Genomic DNA, 15,828 nt, shown 5'->3' with positions numbered 1-15,828 from the left:
GCGCTTCCTAAACTCACAGTCCGACATCCGCCAGCGTTAGAGATGGCGAGTCGTTCCCGCAGCTTGGAAAAAAATAAGTCATAGTATGTCAAAAGAATTATGATAGAAGGTCATACCATATGTAAAAGAAGAAGACATACTTTATTAATCCCTCACAGGGAAATGTCTTTCTCCACTCTGTGGTGTTTACACACATTACACACACAGGGGGATATGCATAGTATAGTGTTGGTAGTAGTAGTACAGTTCATAACTTGCATTGGAACTAGTTGTAGTATTTTCATCTAAAAGATGGAATGAGGAAAAGCAGAGCGTTAAAAACAGTATGTTGCCTAACTTTAAATGATTTAACAGAACATACCCTCAGTTTAATGCCCGTCGTTTTTACATCTATCTGACCTTCCCTCCTCCTGCAGGGCACATCTACCCACGCCTCCTCCACCCACTTGGCTGTCCTAGATGACCTTGACGAACCAATCAGAACTCACCACGGCCCCCCCACCTCCACCAGGAGTAAAGCCAGCAGCGCCCACAGCAAGACCAGTTACCATGGCAGCCTGCGGCGCACTCGTGACGACAGGTAGAGCAGGAAGTCCATGAGCATCTGTCCGTCAGAAGTTGTGATTCGGAAGACACTAAGTCTCTCTCTCTCTCTCTCTCTCTCTCTCTCTCTCTCTCTCTCTCTCTCTCTCTCTCTCTCTCTCTCTCTCTCTCTCTCTCTCGCTCTCTCTCTCTCTCTCTCTCTCTCTCTCTCTCGCTCTCTTCTCTCAGGAGTGATTCTGTGGTTTACCGAGGCACAGAGGCACGCAGTTTCCATGGCAGCATGCCGCGTCTGGACCACCCGCTCTCCGCTCATGGCAGCGTGCATCAGATAGACGGCCACTCGAGGCACGGCAGCCAGCGAGACGTCTCTGAGGCCGCAGCGACCCTCATCACACACGGGACAACAGGAAGTGACAGCCAGGCTGCTCCGAACGACGCCACCAGCGCCTGAGAGGATTATTGAGGAGGCTGTGGACGCCTTTGAAGATTTACCCTCCGCTGAGACACACCCGTCTGTGTTAAGTGTTTCCTCTCTGACGGTGGAGAGTGTTCCAGCGATATTTTGGGTGTTCCTCGCTGATCAGCAGTGTGGCCACAGCAGTTCAGTCAGTACTCGACTGATCATGAGTCGGTTTCACTGTAAAGCTGAAGTTTGTTTACATAATTATTTAAATTGACAGCGGATGACTCCTGAATGCCTGACTCAGACTAACAACAATACGTCCATCTCTCCAGACGCCCGGTGACATGCTGACTTTATTCAGGGATCATTTGGTTGCCCGGGTAAACCAGAGCTGGCACTGGATAGGAAACAATGGAAGAGAGGAAGATGGAGGACCAGCCTTTTGAAGGTGTCACCATCCTGCTGGACCTATGTGAATAGCTTTTGTAACAATCTTAAATGGTTTGCCTATTTTTGACTTATTTGGGTCTCAGTCTTGACCAAGACTTAATTATTCCCGATCCTTGTTTGCTCTGGAGCGCTTAGTGAACGATGTTTCTCAGTGTGTGGCTTCAGAGTCCTCTACATGTGGGCTTAATGTGAAATCGTGGACCTTTCTGTGGTTTAGTGAATATTTTTATACTGTGAATTGTCTGTCTGCTGCTGAAAGCTTCGTTTAGTGAATTTGTATGTTTGTGTGTGTGTGAGAGTGAGTGAGTGAGAAAAAGTGGTCTTGATGTTTTAAACTGAAATCCTCCCTACAATGGTAACAATAAAAGCACAAGGGAGGGGGCTGAAAACCGTGCCATCCAGAATGTAAAGAGGTTGTTTCAGAGTCAGAAAGATGGAGATATAACACCGACATGGTCGGGTGAAACGAGCTGGAATTATATTTGGTCCAGCTCGTGTGTACTTTTCTACAGACAGTTAAAAAAGGCAGCTTGAAAAAAAAGAAATGACAGTTATATCAGTCGATTAAGCGATTGGTCAGTTTTCAGTAAGCTAATTTGTGTCATAGAATCCAAACCCTAAACAGATTCAGAGTTCTGATGAAAGCCAATATGTAGAGTAATGTGACTCAAATCCATCCATCTCACCATTCAAGCCTCATTGCTGCAGAAACTGGAGAGAAAACTGAACAAAACTAACACAGTGCTTTGATTCTTAATTCTCTCACACTCATGGCTGAAAGCTTGTTTCTGGTGCTCTGCAAAGTCATTCTTCTGATATGCAGCTTAACTCTGTGCTGTGCTCTTGGCTTCTGTTTGTTTGTTTTGCTGTTCAGACATAGAACTCAAAACTCAGAGGTGCAGACATGTTTCAAAAAAGAAATGTTCTTTAATTTCGGGTTGCAACATTTTCTCTGACAATATTTTACGTTTAAGTAAATGTAACAGGAAGTGTACTGACTATTGTAAGTCTTTTTCTACGGTTTGTGTTCCACATCCCTCATCCCTAAAGACCCAATTAACCTACCTCACCTGTATCCCCTGCCTTCTCTGTACACACACACACACACACACACACACACACACACACACACACGTTTCTGTAAAATAAATAGTCAAAATGTCAACACAAAAAACCAGTTCAGAAGAAATCGTTTTGCATATTTCTGAACAACCTTAACTTCAGTAAAATGTAATTTTACAATTGACTCGTGGGTTCTGCCTTCTCACACACACATTCTCTACACACACCCTTCAGCAGGATATCCGGCTGTGCTACCTCCTCCGTTCAAACAGGCTTGGATCATTTTTTGGACCTTAACTGCTGCCTCTCTCCTCCCGTCTGTAAATGTCGACATCTTTATATTTTCGGATTACCAACCTCCTGCCTGTATCTGCTGTACATAGACTCTCCGTCATCTGATGACTAGCCTGCCTCACATCTGCCTTCTGCCTCTCCTCTTGTAAATGTGCCCACACTCATCTTTATTTGGACCTACAGCAACAGTCTGTACTGTTGCGATTTGTGACTGCTTAACACCATTTACTTTAACCTCTGAATTGGACGTTAGAACAAGTGAATCTGTGTAAAACACTTCATCTTAATTGAGCTAAAAAGTAATAATAACCTCCCGTAATGAGACATAAGGAAGAAGAGCTTTCCTTGCTTCTTGTCATGCTTTTATACCGCTTCAGAGTGAACAGCAGTCTCTTGACTTGTTATCAAAGACGGTTGAAAGAAATATAATAATATTGTGAATTCTGAAACTTGAGTTGTATTTGCCTTTTAATTTATTTGCAGTTTGGACTGTACTGACCTATTTGAAATGCAGTCTAATAAACCTTTTATAGACTTAAATGCTTTTGTTATTATTTGAATACTGAACTCACTTGTTGATTGATTCCTGCCGACTAATCTTGAATGCCTTCACTTTAGCAGAGACCGCTGCTCCGTCAGTAAAACATCAAATGATGTGACCCGTCTTACACACATAACATAACATGCTTGGTAACACTGTTGCAGGTGTATCATTACATGTAAACGTCTTTAAGTGCATGCCTTTTGTAACCACAGTTCTTAAGCTGGTTTTACTAATAGCATAATGTTGTGGTTTTAGATTGAGTTCTTTAAAGCGATGATAAAAAACCTTAACCCACACATTTAAAAACTACAGTGTTGTAAAATAAAGAAAGTCCAGATGCATTCACCTTCTTAACACTTTGTTAAAATCTGTAAACGGTGCATCAGTCAAGACCAGATTCCCGAGCGTTCTCGTTTCCGGCGGACGATGGCGGCTACATCCTGTTTGAGAGTAGAGACGCTCTGCTCCAGCTGCTCGGAGAAATCCCGCAGCAGACGACTCTGCTCGTCCACAAACAGCCTGAAGCCCAGCAGGTCGGAGTCCTCCTGGAGACCAGGAACACACAACCTCAGGAACACACAACCTCAGGAACACACCACCTCAGGAACACACCACCACAGGAACACACAACCTCAGGAACACACAACCACAGGAACACACAACCTCAGGAACACACAGGAACACACCACCTCAGGAACACACAACCACAGGAACACACAACCTCAGGAACACACCACCTCAGGAACACACAACCACAGGAACACACATACTCTAGGGCTTAACATGAGCAACTATAATTAGGTACTTTTACAGATAGCTAACTTAAAATAGATTTATAAAAACAAGAGTTGTCTCAGTGCAGACCTGATTGTAAATGATTAAAACATGCCTTTCCTGCCTGGCTACAGAGGTTTATTGTACAACTGGTTTTGCTGCAAAAACAACAACTTTAAATAATAAAATGTTATCAATTAACTCACAACATTTGTCTTTTTTCTTGGACTGTTTTATCACATTCCAAACATACCATGATCAAGGTATTATCACCAGTGTAATCTTACTAACACTTTTCCTATGCCAGTTAATGTGTGTGCCCGATTGTGTATTGTTCTCTATAGACTGGTATTAAACAAAGGTTTAAGCCTTATTGTAGTAAAGCTCACTAATACTGAGGCAGCATGCAGTTGGATACGTACACTGGGCCTGTGTCTGCGCAGCCGCTGCAGCTGACCCCTGACTGAGGTCATGCTGTGGTAGAAAACCTTGAGAGAGCGAGCAAACTCTGCATCACAGCTGGGACGTACCGAGCGCCCCCGCACCCCCTCTCCACCTGACACAGGGAGAGGAAGCTGTCTTAGAGTCTGAATTCTACATGTTATAAACAGGAATATTTTGCCATGTAACAACTTAACCAGTTTTGTTAATAACACCAAAAAGAGGTTGGACGGTTAAATTAGGCTGGTTGTGATGTGTGTCAGTTACCATTCCTGGCAGCGTTGAGTTGCTCTCTCAGAATATGATTTTCTTTTCTCAGTGACGAGTTAACACTCTTCAGTTCCTCCATATCCTGCTGAGCTCTCACTGAACAGTCTACAGGCTGCAACACACATACACACACACACACACACACACACACACACACACACACACACACAGAGATTATGTAAGCACAGTGATTTGAATGTTTGCTTCATGCTAAATCACATCATGCCTATGCTCTATGCTAATATTTTTAGGTCCCATCCTCTGATCAATTATTTTACAATTCCACTATCAACAACTTATCTTACAGTTAGGTACATGTATAATAGATAAGGCTGCACATATATCTCCTACAACGTGTTGTTTCTTTGGAAGATTGACAGACTCAACATCAAACACACTCACTGCAGGGTTAGCTGGACCTGCCTCCTCGATGATGAAGATGCCCTCTGCAGTCATCCTCACTCCCTCCAGAGATGATACCAGGTCAGTACAACCCTCTGCAACAGAAAACCAGTGTATTCATCTGCAGTGCCTCCAGTATTAATGTATTACTCACTAACATAGAAATCATTAAACGTGGTGTGAAATGAACATCGTTGATATCTGATATTTATTTTGGGCTGCTGCTGTGAAATTAGATAGTAAAGCAAAGCTTTCATAACTTCATATTGCTGTAAAATATATTTGTTTTACATGCACCTTTTGTAGTAAGTATTTAGTGAAATGCGTGAGCTGAACTCATCACACAGCATCTTCCCCAACCCTCCATGTTTCTCTTCATCCTCACCTTGAAGGCCCCAGAGCTCCAGCACCACTGCGCTGCTCTGCAGGTAGTCTAAGAGACGCTGGGAGGTGTGGAGCGAGGCGAAGTGAACTCTGTGGTCCAATAGAGGGTTGACGTTGTGCCACACGGCCGGAGAGTAGAACGGATGGCTGCAGTCAAATAACCTGAAACTGAGAGAGCGAAGAAAGAAGGATGACAAATATCTCGCTTCTGGATGTGTGTCCTGCCTGTACTTTAACATCTCTACAGGTAGCCCATATCTCTCACCCAATCTGGACCCCTCTGTCCCGGGCCTCTCGGATCCAGCGGAGGCCACAACACTGCTCCAGGACCAGCTGGAAGTCCAGACGTCGACCCAGTAACTCAGACGGGTCGATCAGGATGTCGTCCTCACCCTGAGCGCTGGAAGGCGAGAACATTTATTTAATACTAAATCTATTAGTGTTTAAGGTAAGTCACAATGTGTGTGTGTGTGTGTGTGTGTGTGTGTGTGTGTGTGTGTGTGTGTGTGTGTGTGTGTGTGTGTGTGTGTGTGTGTGTGTGTGTGTGTGTGTGTGTGTGTGTGTGTGTGTGTGTGTGTGTGTGTGTGTGTGTGTGTGTGTGTGTGTGTGTGTGTGTGTGTGTGTGTCATACAGTCCTGTGGAAGTGCAGGGGACCAGCTGAGCTTGCAGTATAGCCTCCTCCGTGCCCTCTGACCCCAGCACCTGCAGACAGGGATTATCAACTAAATATCACTCTGTGCCAACCTACAGTAATCAAGCAGGCCAACAGTGCTTTACAGAGCAAGATTAAAAGAAAAAATACACAACAATAAAACTAATTTGCAATACATTAGATTACAATAATTAACAATATGTTAAAATAAGTATTTAGCACAATAGAATGACTACTAAAACCAATGATTAAGACTTAAAGACTAAGTGAGAACATGGTGAGGCCCCTTTAGATGAAGACACCCACCTCCAGCTGCTCCTCCAGAGGGATGCGGAAGGCCAGGGACTGAAGCCAGAGGTGAGCGGAGCCCAGGAGCAGCGGCTCCACAGGGTCCCAGAAAGGGTCTTTATCTCTGGGTAACACAGCTGTAGACAGACCCTCTGCTATCTGACAGCAAGAATATAATCAGGAACAAAAAACAAACGAGTCATTGTTCTGAAATGTAAAACTATTAATGGTAGAGTAAAAAGGTTGACTGAGATTAGAGATATTTTTGTTAGTTTTAACATTGTTATGACGTCGCATGTGTTCCTAGTTAGCTGTTAGCCTAGCATTTAGCTTTAAAATTAGCATTTGGTTTTTCGAGTTATTTTGTTATTATTTTTGTTTCCTCTCATGCCCCTTTCACAAATGTTGATGTTTTCTCTTTTTAAAGCAGTAAAATAAATACATAACACACATCCCATATACAGTTATTTGGTTAAAGTCTTTTTTGTGCACTTTTCAGTAAGTTGGGTTTTTTACATTTTCTTAAATAAGTTTGTTTTGCATGTAGTCTGCGAACAAAATCAACTTGTAGATTGTCTCTCATCACATTTTGAAAGACACAAGCACAGAATTACATTGTCTCTGCTCTTCTCAGCCTGATGCAGCTGGTAGGCGTCTTCCATCAGGAATTTACGGTTCACAAACTTGGTCTTGGACCACATCCATACCTGGGAGAGAGTGTATTTAGCAATTTAAAAAAAATGAAACACCTGAACTCAATCATAAATCGAAAGTGGAATTATTAAAAAGCTTTTGAGTTAGTGTATGTGACAGAAGAGTGATATAATAACCTGTTTTCTTCCCACAGCGGTGACTATGATAACAATCTCCTTCTTCAGATCGTGGCCTTTTGAATCTGACAGCGCCAGATTCTTGATCTCCAACTTAAACTCAACATCCTAAAAAACATGAGACAATAAGATGTAGGGGTTTATTTGTTGTTAATTGAAAACGACCACATGACACAAACTAAAATATATCTGTGTAATTTAAGTTACAAACACATGAAGTTGAGAAGAATGCTTGTGAGATTTACGACATCTGACAAAAGTAATATACTGTGCTGTAATTCTTTTTAATCTTTTTGACTATTATTGATTTATTTAAATGTATTTTTTTACTTAAAATACTTTTAAATCAATGTACTTTTAACTTATTTTACATAGCCAAATGTCAAATGTGGAGGCAATGTTCAGTTAAGTAAGTACAATTAGTTGAATGTATTTAATCATTAAACTGCATCAGGAAAGCCACTCTTCCTAACTCGTGCTGCTGTTTGTGTGTTACCTTGTTCAGTTCCTGGCTCATCTGGTTGGCCTCGGCCACCATGGGCATCAGTTTGATGAAGTCGTAGAAGACGGCCAGCAGGCTGGGGTCCGTCTGACTGGAGCCAGCGCTGGACTCACCTAACACAGAAACACACAGAAATGATATTTGATCATATTTAGACCAAAGTTAAACCTCTTAACTTCCCGCTGTAGACGCTGCTCACCCAGGTGGATTCCCTCAGCCGCAGCCAGCTCGGACTGGAAGTAGTCGTAGTCATAGCGACTCCAGTCGTCACCGCCTCTCTCCGAGGGAAAACCAATGAACAGGTAGGTGCAGTTAGAGCCGAGGATCAGACGGTCCTAGAGGAGACAGAAAGGAGGAGAAGGTTTTGTGTATGTATGTCACACGGTCGCATCATAAAGTGTGTGTGTGTGTGTGTGTGTGTGTGCGTGCGTGCGTGCGTGCGTGCGTGCGTGTGTGTGTGTGTGTGTGTGTGTGTGTGTGTGTGTGTGTGTGTGTGTGTGTGTGTGTGTGTGTGTGTGTGTGTGTGTGTGTGTGTTGACACCCACCAGGTGCTGCAGCTCAGTTGTCTGGGAGACAGAGTTGCCGTTGACAATGACCTTTGACCCTGCCAGCGGGGTCAGTGTTACCCGGCGCTGCTCATTCCTGAACACAGCATGACGCTCCTGGATCCTGCCACAGAAAAACACACACGTGAGCAGACATACATATGCGTGTATAAACTCATGCATAAAAAGACCAAAAAAGGTCCTCTTAAAAATGGCTGTGCTTCCAGACAAGCCAACACTTAAAATATCATTTTATTCAGATGCTTATTTTTAAAAGGGTCACAGGTCCTGCATCTTATCTAGCATGTACTGGGTGGGTTTTCTGTCTATTCATATCTTAGTAATTTTTAAGGAGAAACACGCAAAAAAAAAGAATAGAAGAGTTTTGAAATCCCGTATGAAGCAATCTGTGTCCAAACTTTGAATTGTGTTTAGTCCGCAAACAAACACCTTTAGAAGTAGACTGTTAAGTGTCTTTAATCTCACTTTACTTGGACTGGGTTTGTGGTGTTGTGTTGCTAAACTCACCCTAAGCCCTTGATGGAGATGTATCTCGGGGTGGAGTCACACAGGCCGATGTCCCATTCACCTGAAATGCAAAACAGTATGAATGAGAGGAATGAACATGCTAAAGCCGTCATGTTTACATTCAACTCTCGAGCCTGCTTACTTCTGTAGTATTGTTCATTCCCAAAACCTCCCTCTCTACATGTGTACTGGACTAGAGAGAGAGATATTCATCACAACATAAAGACATAAAGAGATAGACAGTTACCCTCCTGAATGAAAAGCTTCACCACCCCCGACAGCTGAGTGTCCTCGTTGATGTTCAGGATGTAGGGATGCATCTGCATCATCCTGCGCTCCTGACAGTGAAGGAGAGGGACAGACAGACACGTTAAAAAAATATTTACAGAGTACATGTACAAAAATGGGGCGAAGCCTGTGAGCTAGTTCAGGCAGTCAACTCGAGCACCAATGATACATTAACACGTGACGCACCTCGTCCCTCTTACCACCAACCAATCACATTCTCCTAAACATGCCGCTCTATTTAAGCTGCCAGGTCTTCCTGCCTCTGCCTCGCTATGCTGCTGCTGCTGCTGCTGCTGCTGCTGCTGCTGCTGCTGCTGCTGCTGCTGCTGCTGCTGCTGCTGCTGTGTTCCCTTGCTATTGCTACGTTCATGTTCCTGCTGCGTGTTTCATGTTGCTGCTGCTCGCCTGCCCCACCACCCCAGCTCCACCCCAGCTTCCACCTGTAGGCTCGGGGGATAGTTATATAATCATCACTCAATGTTCTTTGTAAATCTGTGGAGTGATGAGGCCCGAGTCTAGACGCCAAACTCAAACTATATGCTGCTTATAATAAACATATTAAGAACACGTGAGTTGTCTGACTGAAATATATTTATACCCTTCAGCAAGTGCATTTATGTTCTATGATGACATGGTTTCTAACGCGCATCTGAAACTCTGGTGTTCTCCGATTGTGTATTTGGATATTGTGTGCGTACCTGTGTGATGTTAGCATACTGTTGCTCCCAGTCCTTCAGCGCCTCCTGCAGATGTTGTTCCCACAGAGTCTGAATGGCTCTGATCTGGAGCTCATTGTGGGTCAGCAGCTGGCGAAGCTCCTCTGAACACATAGGAACTAAATTAATCTGTTAACAATTAAATGAAATACAATTTCACAACTTAAATACAATGAATATGTTTGTGTCCTCACTGGTCTCGTCGTTGGCCCTGCGGCCCTCCTGGCCCAGCCGGCTCAGTCTCTGCAGCAGCCGGGCGTTCTCGGCCTTCAGCTCTTTCACCAGACGCTCAGTCGGGCTCTCGTTCACCACGGCTCGGTTCTGGATACGCTTTGCTCTAAACAGGAGAGGGAGGAGGGGCCACAAAAAGGACAGGGGTTAGGTAGCGAACCCTTATATTATGGTTGCAACCTGTTGAATTTGTGATGGTTTACTCTGGTTCTTGTACCTCTCAGCATAGCGCAGGGTTGAGAGCGACTCCTCATAGCAGATATCAGCAGGGCTCAGCGTGGCAATCTTGAGAAATGATAGATATCCATAATTAGATTGTAAATAAGCATCATCAGTGCTCGTGGGTCTGAATACTTAACAATTGAGTCAGTAACTGAATACAAATTGCATGCCATTTTGTGTTAGTTAATTAGGATTACAAAACAATGTAATCTGATCTGAATACTGTTAAAATTCTCAAAAAGCCAACATTGAAAATATGGCATGTAATACTATAAAAAGATGAAGCCACAACAATTCATCTTTGTGTGTTGGCACTATTATCTGTGTCTGCTACCATGACAGTGCGACTGTTGCCTCCCAGGGCGGACTGCAGCAGTTTGGTGAGGACTGAGTCTCTGTACGGTATGTGGACCACCTTCTTCCCCACCGCCACGTCAGCGAGGGAGCTGGAGGAGAAGAGGAGGTGGGAGATGAAGTAAGACAAGTGCTGAATGGAACTTAAATTAAGACAAACACCAGGCCAACCTGATAACGTTTCCCAGGGTGGTGAGGCTCAGGTTGATGGCTGTGCCCTCCTTCAGTCGGTCCGCCTCCGACCCCGACGACCTCTGGCGCTCACTGCCAGCCAGGTCCACCAGGTTGATGTTCGACTGCTTTGTGATGCTCTCTTTGGAAAAGATCTGACAGGAAGTGATGTCAAATACATGTTTTAATACACCTGAGGATTATGTTGTGACACATATAATGAATAGATTCAAGCAAATGTGCAGGTAAGTAACATACTGTGTACGTGTAACTGACTAATAGCTTTAGTAAATACAAACTTCTTAGATACTGGGACAGACCAATATCAATCTTATTGTGTATAATGTTCTTAGGAAAAACAGATCCACTAACCTGTTTGAGCTGGAGGATAATGAGCATGTGTGAGCGACTGCTATTGGCGTTCATGTGAGTGGCCGCCGTGGTCCGGGTCCTGGTCCCCTGCTCCATCAGCTGCTCCACCTGCAATAAAAGATGAATACACATGAACCCAAATACAAAATACTAACCAAGCACACACTAGGACTTCCAAAATATCCTTAAATAGTCCTTACAACTTTCACATGATAATCAGGGTTCCTACACTTTTTTCAAAGTAAAATCCAAACACTTTTTAGCATGTTCAAGGTTCATTTATCTTCCAGCCCTTTACCTAGCTTTAAATGATATATACTATACATACAGTTTATGCATTTACTCATAATTTCACTTCTTTGTTATATTAAATCATTAACCACAACATCATTCACCGCTCAAACCTTGAAAACACCACAATAAAACTCTAGTTTTTTTTTAATTATTTCCAGCATCCCTACGTACCCCTGATAGATGTTGACCAGGACACAAAACTGACAGGACACTCTGGACTCAGCTCATTGAGTAAACTTTAAACCTGGACAGTGTATCTTCTCAGTTCCCCTTCCCTGTCTCACAGAGTGTGTTACTGAATGTAGAGGTGTTTAATCTTCCTCCCTCTACCTGCGGTGCGCTGTCACAGGGGACGGTCCGGAGACCCTCCACATAGAAACCTCTCTGCTGCTCCTCTCTGACTCTGAGCCCCCCCGGAGTACGAGACCCCCGAGACAGCAGGTCAACCACCTGGACAGAATGGTCGAATCAGAGATTAATGAAGGAGAGGACGCTGGTCATCTACCAACACATTGACCTTTGAATGAATGTTATATCCAGGGAAAGTTGAGTTGAAACACGAAAGCGAATCAGAAGAAGAAAGATGACAGTGGCTGCTTTCCCTTCTGTTACCTGCTCATTATAGATCTCCAACATGCTGAAAAAGACCTGTATAGACATACAAAAATACACTTAGAAAATTAACCATACATGACACTGCGCTGGGAAACAGCAGAGGTGTGAATTAGTGGAGTACAAATACTTCGTTACTGTACTTAAGTACATTTTTCTGGTATCAGTACTTTACTCCACTACTTATTTTTCTGACGACTTTTTACTTTTACTTCTTACATTTTGAACACAAATACCTGTACTTTCTACTTCTTACATTTTCAAAACAGGTTTGTTACTTTAGTTTTAATCTGTGTTTGGTGGCGTGATCATTATTATTTAGAGTCATTGCGTGCCTATTGATTTGAACACGATCAGTGTATCCATCATTTGTTGGTCTTCTCTAAAGAAGAGGGACCAATGAAAACGTTATCATGTTGCCGTTGTTCAGCATCGAAACATTCCTTAGTTAACAATGACATTATTGTTCTATTAATATAGAGTAAAGTCAGTTACTCTTTAAAACTGTTAATAGTTATGGGTACTTTTTACTTAAGTACATTTCGAAGGCAATACTTCTTTACTTTTACTTGAGTAAAGAAGTTTAGTCAGTACTTCTACTTTTACCCTAGTATTTTTTTTAACACAAGTATCTGTACTTCTACTTGAGTAAAGGATGTGTGTACTTTTGCCATCTCTGGGAAACAGACATAAACTCTGTACCTGGCACTGCCTGGTGTCCTGGTTCTCCCTGATGGCCTGAAACAGCCGGTCACAGAGTTTAGGAACCAGGCCTTTGTTGGGCCCGTAGCCCACCATGGAGTAACTCTTCCCTGAGCCGGTCTGCCCGTAGGCCAACAGAGTGGCATTGTAGCCCTGCAGACAGCATTTAACAACATCAGAACAGGACTAAAAAGGACAGACGGTAGAACCTGGGTATTTGTTTTAGCCAACTGGCATAGACCTGCTTTGGGGCAAATAAACGTTGAATGTGAACAAAACTCCTGTTATAATGTAATGATTATTACCTGCAGTGCATTCTCCAGTACGCCCTCTCCCAGGTCCTGGAACACACTGTCCTGTGGATGGATGATATTTGAACAGCTTGTAACTCAGAATTGGATACAAATTCTCTCAAAAGAGGAGCGTCGTTCTTGTCCAGTTTAGTTCTATAATGCTGCTTTGATTTGGAGTCACAAGACATGGGCGCTATTGAAAAATATAAGACTTTTCAATTAAGAAACTGCTTGATTTTCATACAAATATTCCTATAAAATAGAAAGTGGACGAAAATCGGTTTTAAACAAGATATGTCCTATTCGTCATGTGCAGTAAAAGATCCAGGGTGATTTGTGGATCAATGGGTCAAATGGCATGGAAGCAAATGAAAGGACTGACATTTTTCAATACAATCTAAATAAAAGAGGTGTGTCCTACTCATCCGGTGTAGTAATGAAATGCAGCATTGCTTTGACACATAGAAGCTATTACACGCTATTACACACGCACGCGCGCGCGCACACACACACACACACACACACACACACACACACACACACACACACACACACACACACACACTAATATAGTAATAATATCTGCCATGGATTGGGAATCAATGGGTCACATGGAAGCTTTACAAAATAATGATCTTACATTACAGTATTTTTGTAAAATCTAGATATCTGCATTCTGCTTGTTGTACAATGTTTACTTCCAGCTCTGTTCTACCAGGAGCCGCTGACCTGGTCGGAGTATCGCCCCCCCGGCTCCTCGGGGACGTAGAGGCCCCCGCGGTCCCGTGTGAAGCCGCTGTGGGACCAGTAGGCGTAGTCGAAACAGAACGAGCGGCGGCTCTGGGACTCACGAGGGTCCTGGATGGTGATGGAGCTCGTCACCATGGAGACAATACATCGGCTCCCTGCGTCCCTCTCTCTCTGAGGGGGAGGAAGCAGGGTGAGAGAAGGACAAAACCAGACTATGGGGGGGTTAAGGTAAGATTTAAAGGGAAATAGCTCATTTCCATGTTCATTCTTGATATTTCAGGTGTTAACCGGAACATGTTTGCATGCTTTAATGCTCAAAAAAATAAATATACTCTTTAGCACTTTTGATAGAATTGTGTTTTATTGGCAACAGCTTTGGTTTATTTTGGTTTATTTAACAAATCAACTGCAAGTGGGACTTCTTCCTATACACATTTCACTGTATTTCATTTAATTGTATATTTGTTATTTTACATGGGCTTTTTTGTAGAAAAGTAATACATCTGTATGATGTCAAATCAACCTGTTTGCCATTACACAGTTGTGAATACTAACTTTAATGTACATGATATGAACAATAATACAACTCTTGATTATAACAACAAGCTTATGTGTCAATGCATTGTCTTTATTTTGATCTGGTAGGTTCCATCAGTGTGTAGGCCTACTGTATAACAGTCCAATAACATTAATATATTACATTAAGCTGACGTTTTTTTTAACTGACTCACACTAAGTACAATAAACCCTGAAGACACAAACTCTGAACATCAATAAACCTGCAGCTGCATTTTCTTCGAATAAACTACACCATTGTGAATGGTGGTGCATAAGCATTTTTTTTTTAGTAGCATCAACGTTTAAGGAACTCCTTAGTCACTTTATTTTTGTTTGTTTTAGGTTTAATGGTCAAGGTGCAGTAGAAACAGGGGGGGTTTCAGTCTGCGACAGAAGATGTATTGAGTTTCATCCCGATATCATTGTGGAGCCACGATAGCAAACAGGCACGTTCTTGAAGGGTACCGATGCTAATATCAGTTAATGTGACATGCAAAACATACACATTAGAACATCGTCAGGAAAATAAATAACGGAGAAATTGCATACAAATTCAAAAAGTGAAACATATTACATGTAGGCTACATATTCTACACACTGACCTTGTTGAAGGGCCGGACTCTGACGGCCACTTTGACACAGTCCTTGCTGTGCATGCCTGCAGCTTTAGCCCTCATGGTGCAGCAGCAGAGTGATCGGCCCCTCACACTGGGACTGTATCCAGTTACACGTCAACATGGACACTATCAGGTCAGTGTGACAGGGACAGAGGCGTCCATATATGTTTAGCTAATGCATTAAGACAATTTACGGAAACCATCAAGAAGAAAACATTGAAAGTTTACACATTGTCTATACTGTGTGAGACTTATGATGCCTAAATCTGTAGTCAGAATCAGAAACAGGTTTATTACCAGGTAGGTTTACACGTACGAGGAATTTGACTAGGTGTCGTGAAGAAGAAGAATTAAAAACACAGGTAGAGAACTAGAAAAATATTTAAAATAATTAAAAACATAACAGTATTTACAGTGCAATAGAAGGAATACATTATGGAATAAAAATCTGCAGTAACAAAAAATATTGCTGTTCCCTCAATGTTTTCTTTTTCTTATATACAAAAAACACTGGACACTAAACTAAAACAGACGGTATTTAGCAGATACTGCTACAGGCTTAACATTAACTAGTTAACTTGATTGACTATAACAAACAATAACCAACATTTAAAATGAAGCAATCTATGCTTTTAGTTTGCTATATTATTTCTCCCTGCCCTGCCGTTTTATTATTGAAGTGTTGCCGTGAAGATGGGGCCGGTTTCACTTTCCCCTCCTCTACACCCATAAATTA

The 15,828-nt window shown here is 42.6% G+C and overlaps 2 protein-coding genes across 2 annotated transcripts in view; one reads left to right on the top strand and one right to left on the bottom strand.

Annotated features, from left to right (window-relative positions):
* Positions 1 to 3,292, top strand: part of LOC117439684 (frizzled-3-like) — a 31,143-nt gene extending 27,851 nt beyond the window's left edge. The window contains exons 10-11 of the mRNA XM_034075670.1: positions 417 to 580; positions 772 to 3,292. Of these exons, the coding sequence (XP_033931561.1) occupies positions 417 to 580; positions 772 to 994 (387 nt within the window). The 3' untranslated portion in view covers positions 995 to 3,292. The remainder of the gene's footprint in view (positions 1 to 416; positions 581 to 771) is intronic.
* Positions 2,302 to 15,196, bottom strand: kif28 (kinesin family member 28). The gene is made up of 27 exons (XM_034078594.2): positions 15,078 to 15,196; positions 13,897 to 14,088; positions 13,180 to 13,230; positions 12,875 to 13,027; positions 12,173 to 12,208; positions 11,891 to 12,010; positions 11,267 to 11,374; positions 10,895 to 11,049; positions 10,704 to 10,815; positions 10,365 to 10,432; positions 10,111 to 10,253; positions 9,899 to 10,020; positions 9,160 to 9,250; positions 8,913 to 8,973; positions 8,385 to 8,508; positions 8,039 to 8,174; positions 7,834 to 7,952; positions 7,338 to 7,445; positions 7,122 to 7,214; positions 6,526 to 6,666; positions 6,199 to 6,269; positions 5,833 to 5,967; positions 5,569 to 5,735; positions 5,184 to 5,278; positions 4,779 to 4,893; positions 4,493 to 4,626; positions 2,302 to 3,841 (listed from the first exon to the last, which is right to left on the bottom strand). Exons 1-27 carry the CDS (start codon positions 15,150 to 15,152, stop codon positions 3,683 to 3,685), a joined length of 3,084 nt encoding a protein of 1,027 aa, XP_033934485.2. The 5' UTR covers positions 15,153 to 15,196; the 3' UTR covers positions 2,302 to 3,682.
* Between the last annotated feature and the right edge of the window lie 632 nt (positions 15,197 to 15,828).

The sequence above is a fragment of the Pseudochaenichthys georgianus genome, chromosome 3, assembly GCF_902827115.2.
Source record: "Pseudochaenichthys georgianus chromosome 3, fPseGeo1.2, whole genome shotgun sequence".
In the NCBI taxonomy this organism is placed as follows: Eukaryota; Metazoa; Chordata; class Actinopteri; order Perciformes; family Channichthyidae; genus Pseudochaenichthys; species Pseudochaenichthys georgianus.
This window is presented reverse-complemented; position numbering and strand designations above follow the sequence as displayed.

Bases quoted from the DNA above. Each gene is read 5' to 3' on its own strand.
- kif28 (XM_034078594.2), bottom strand. From the start codon at position 15,152: ATGAGGGCTAAAGCTGCAGGCATGCACAGCAAGGACTGTGTCAAAGTG. The intron at 14,089-15,077 runs GTCAGTGTGTAG...CCTCCCCCTCAG, and splicing joins GAGTCCGGCCCTTCAACAAG to AGAGAGAGGGACGCAGGGAG. The intron at 11,375-11,890 runs GTAGAGGGAGGA...CTTTTATTGCAG, and splicing joins CCTGTGACAGCGCACCGCAG to GTGGAGCAGCTGATGGAGCA.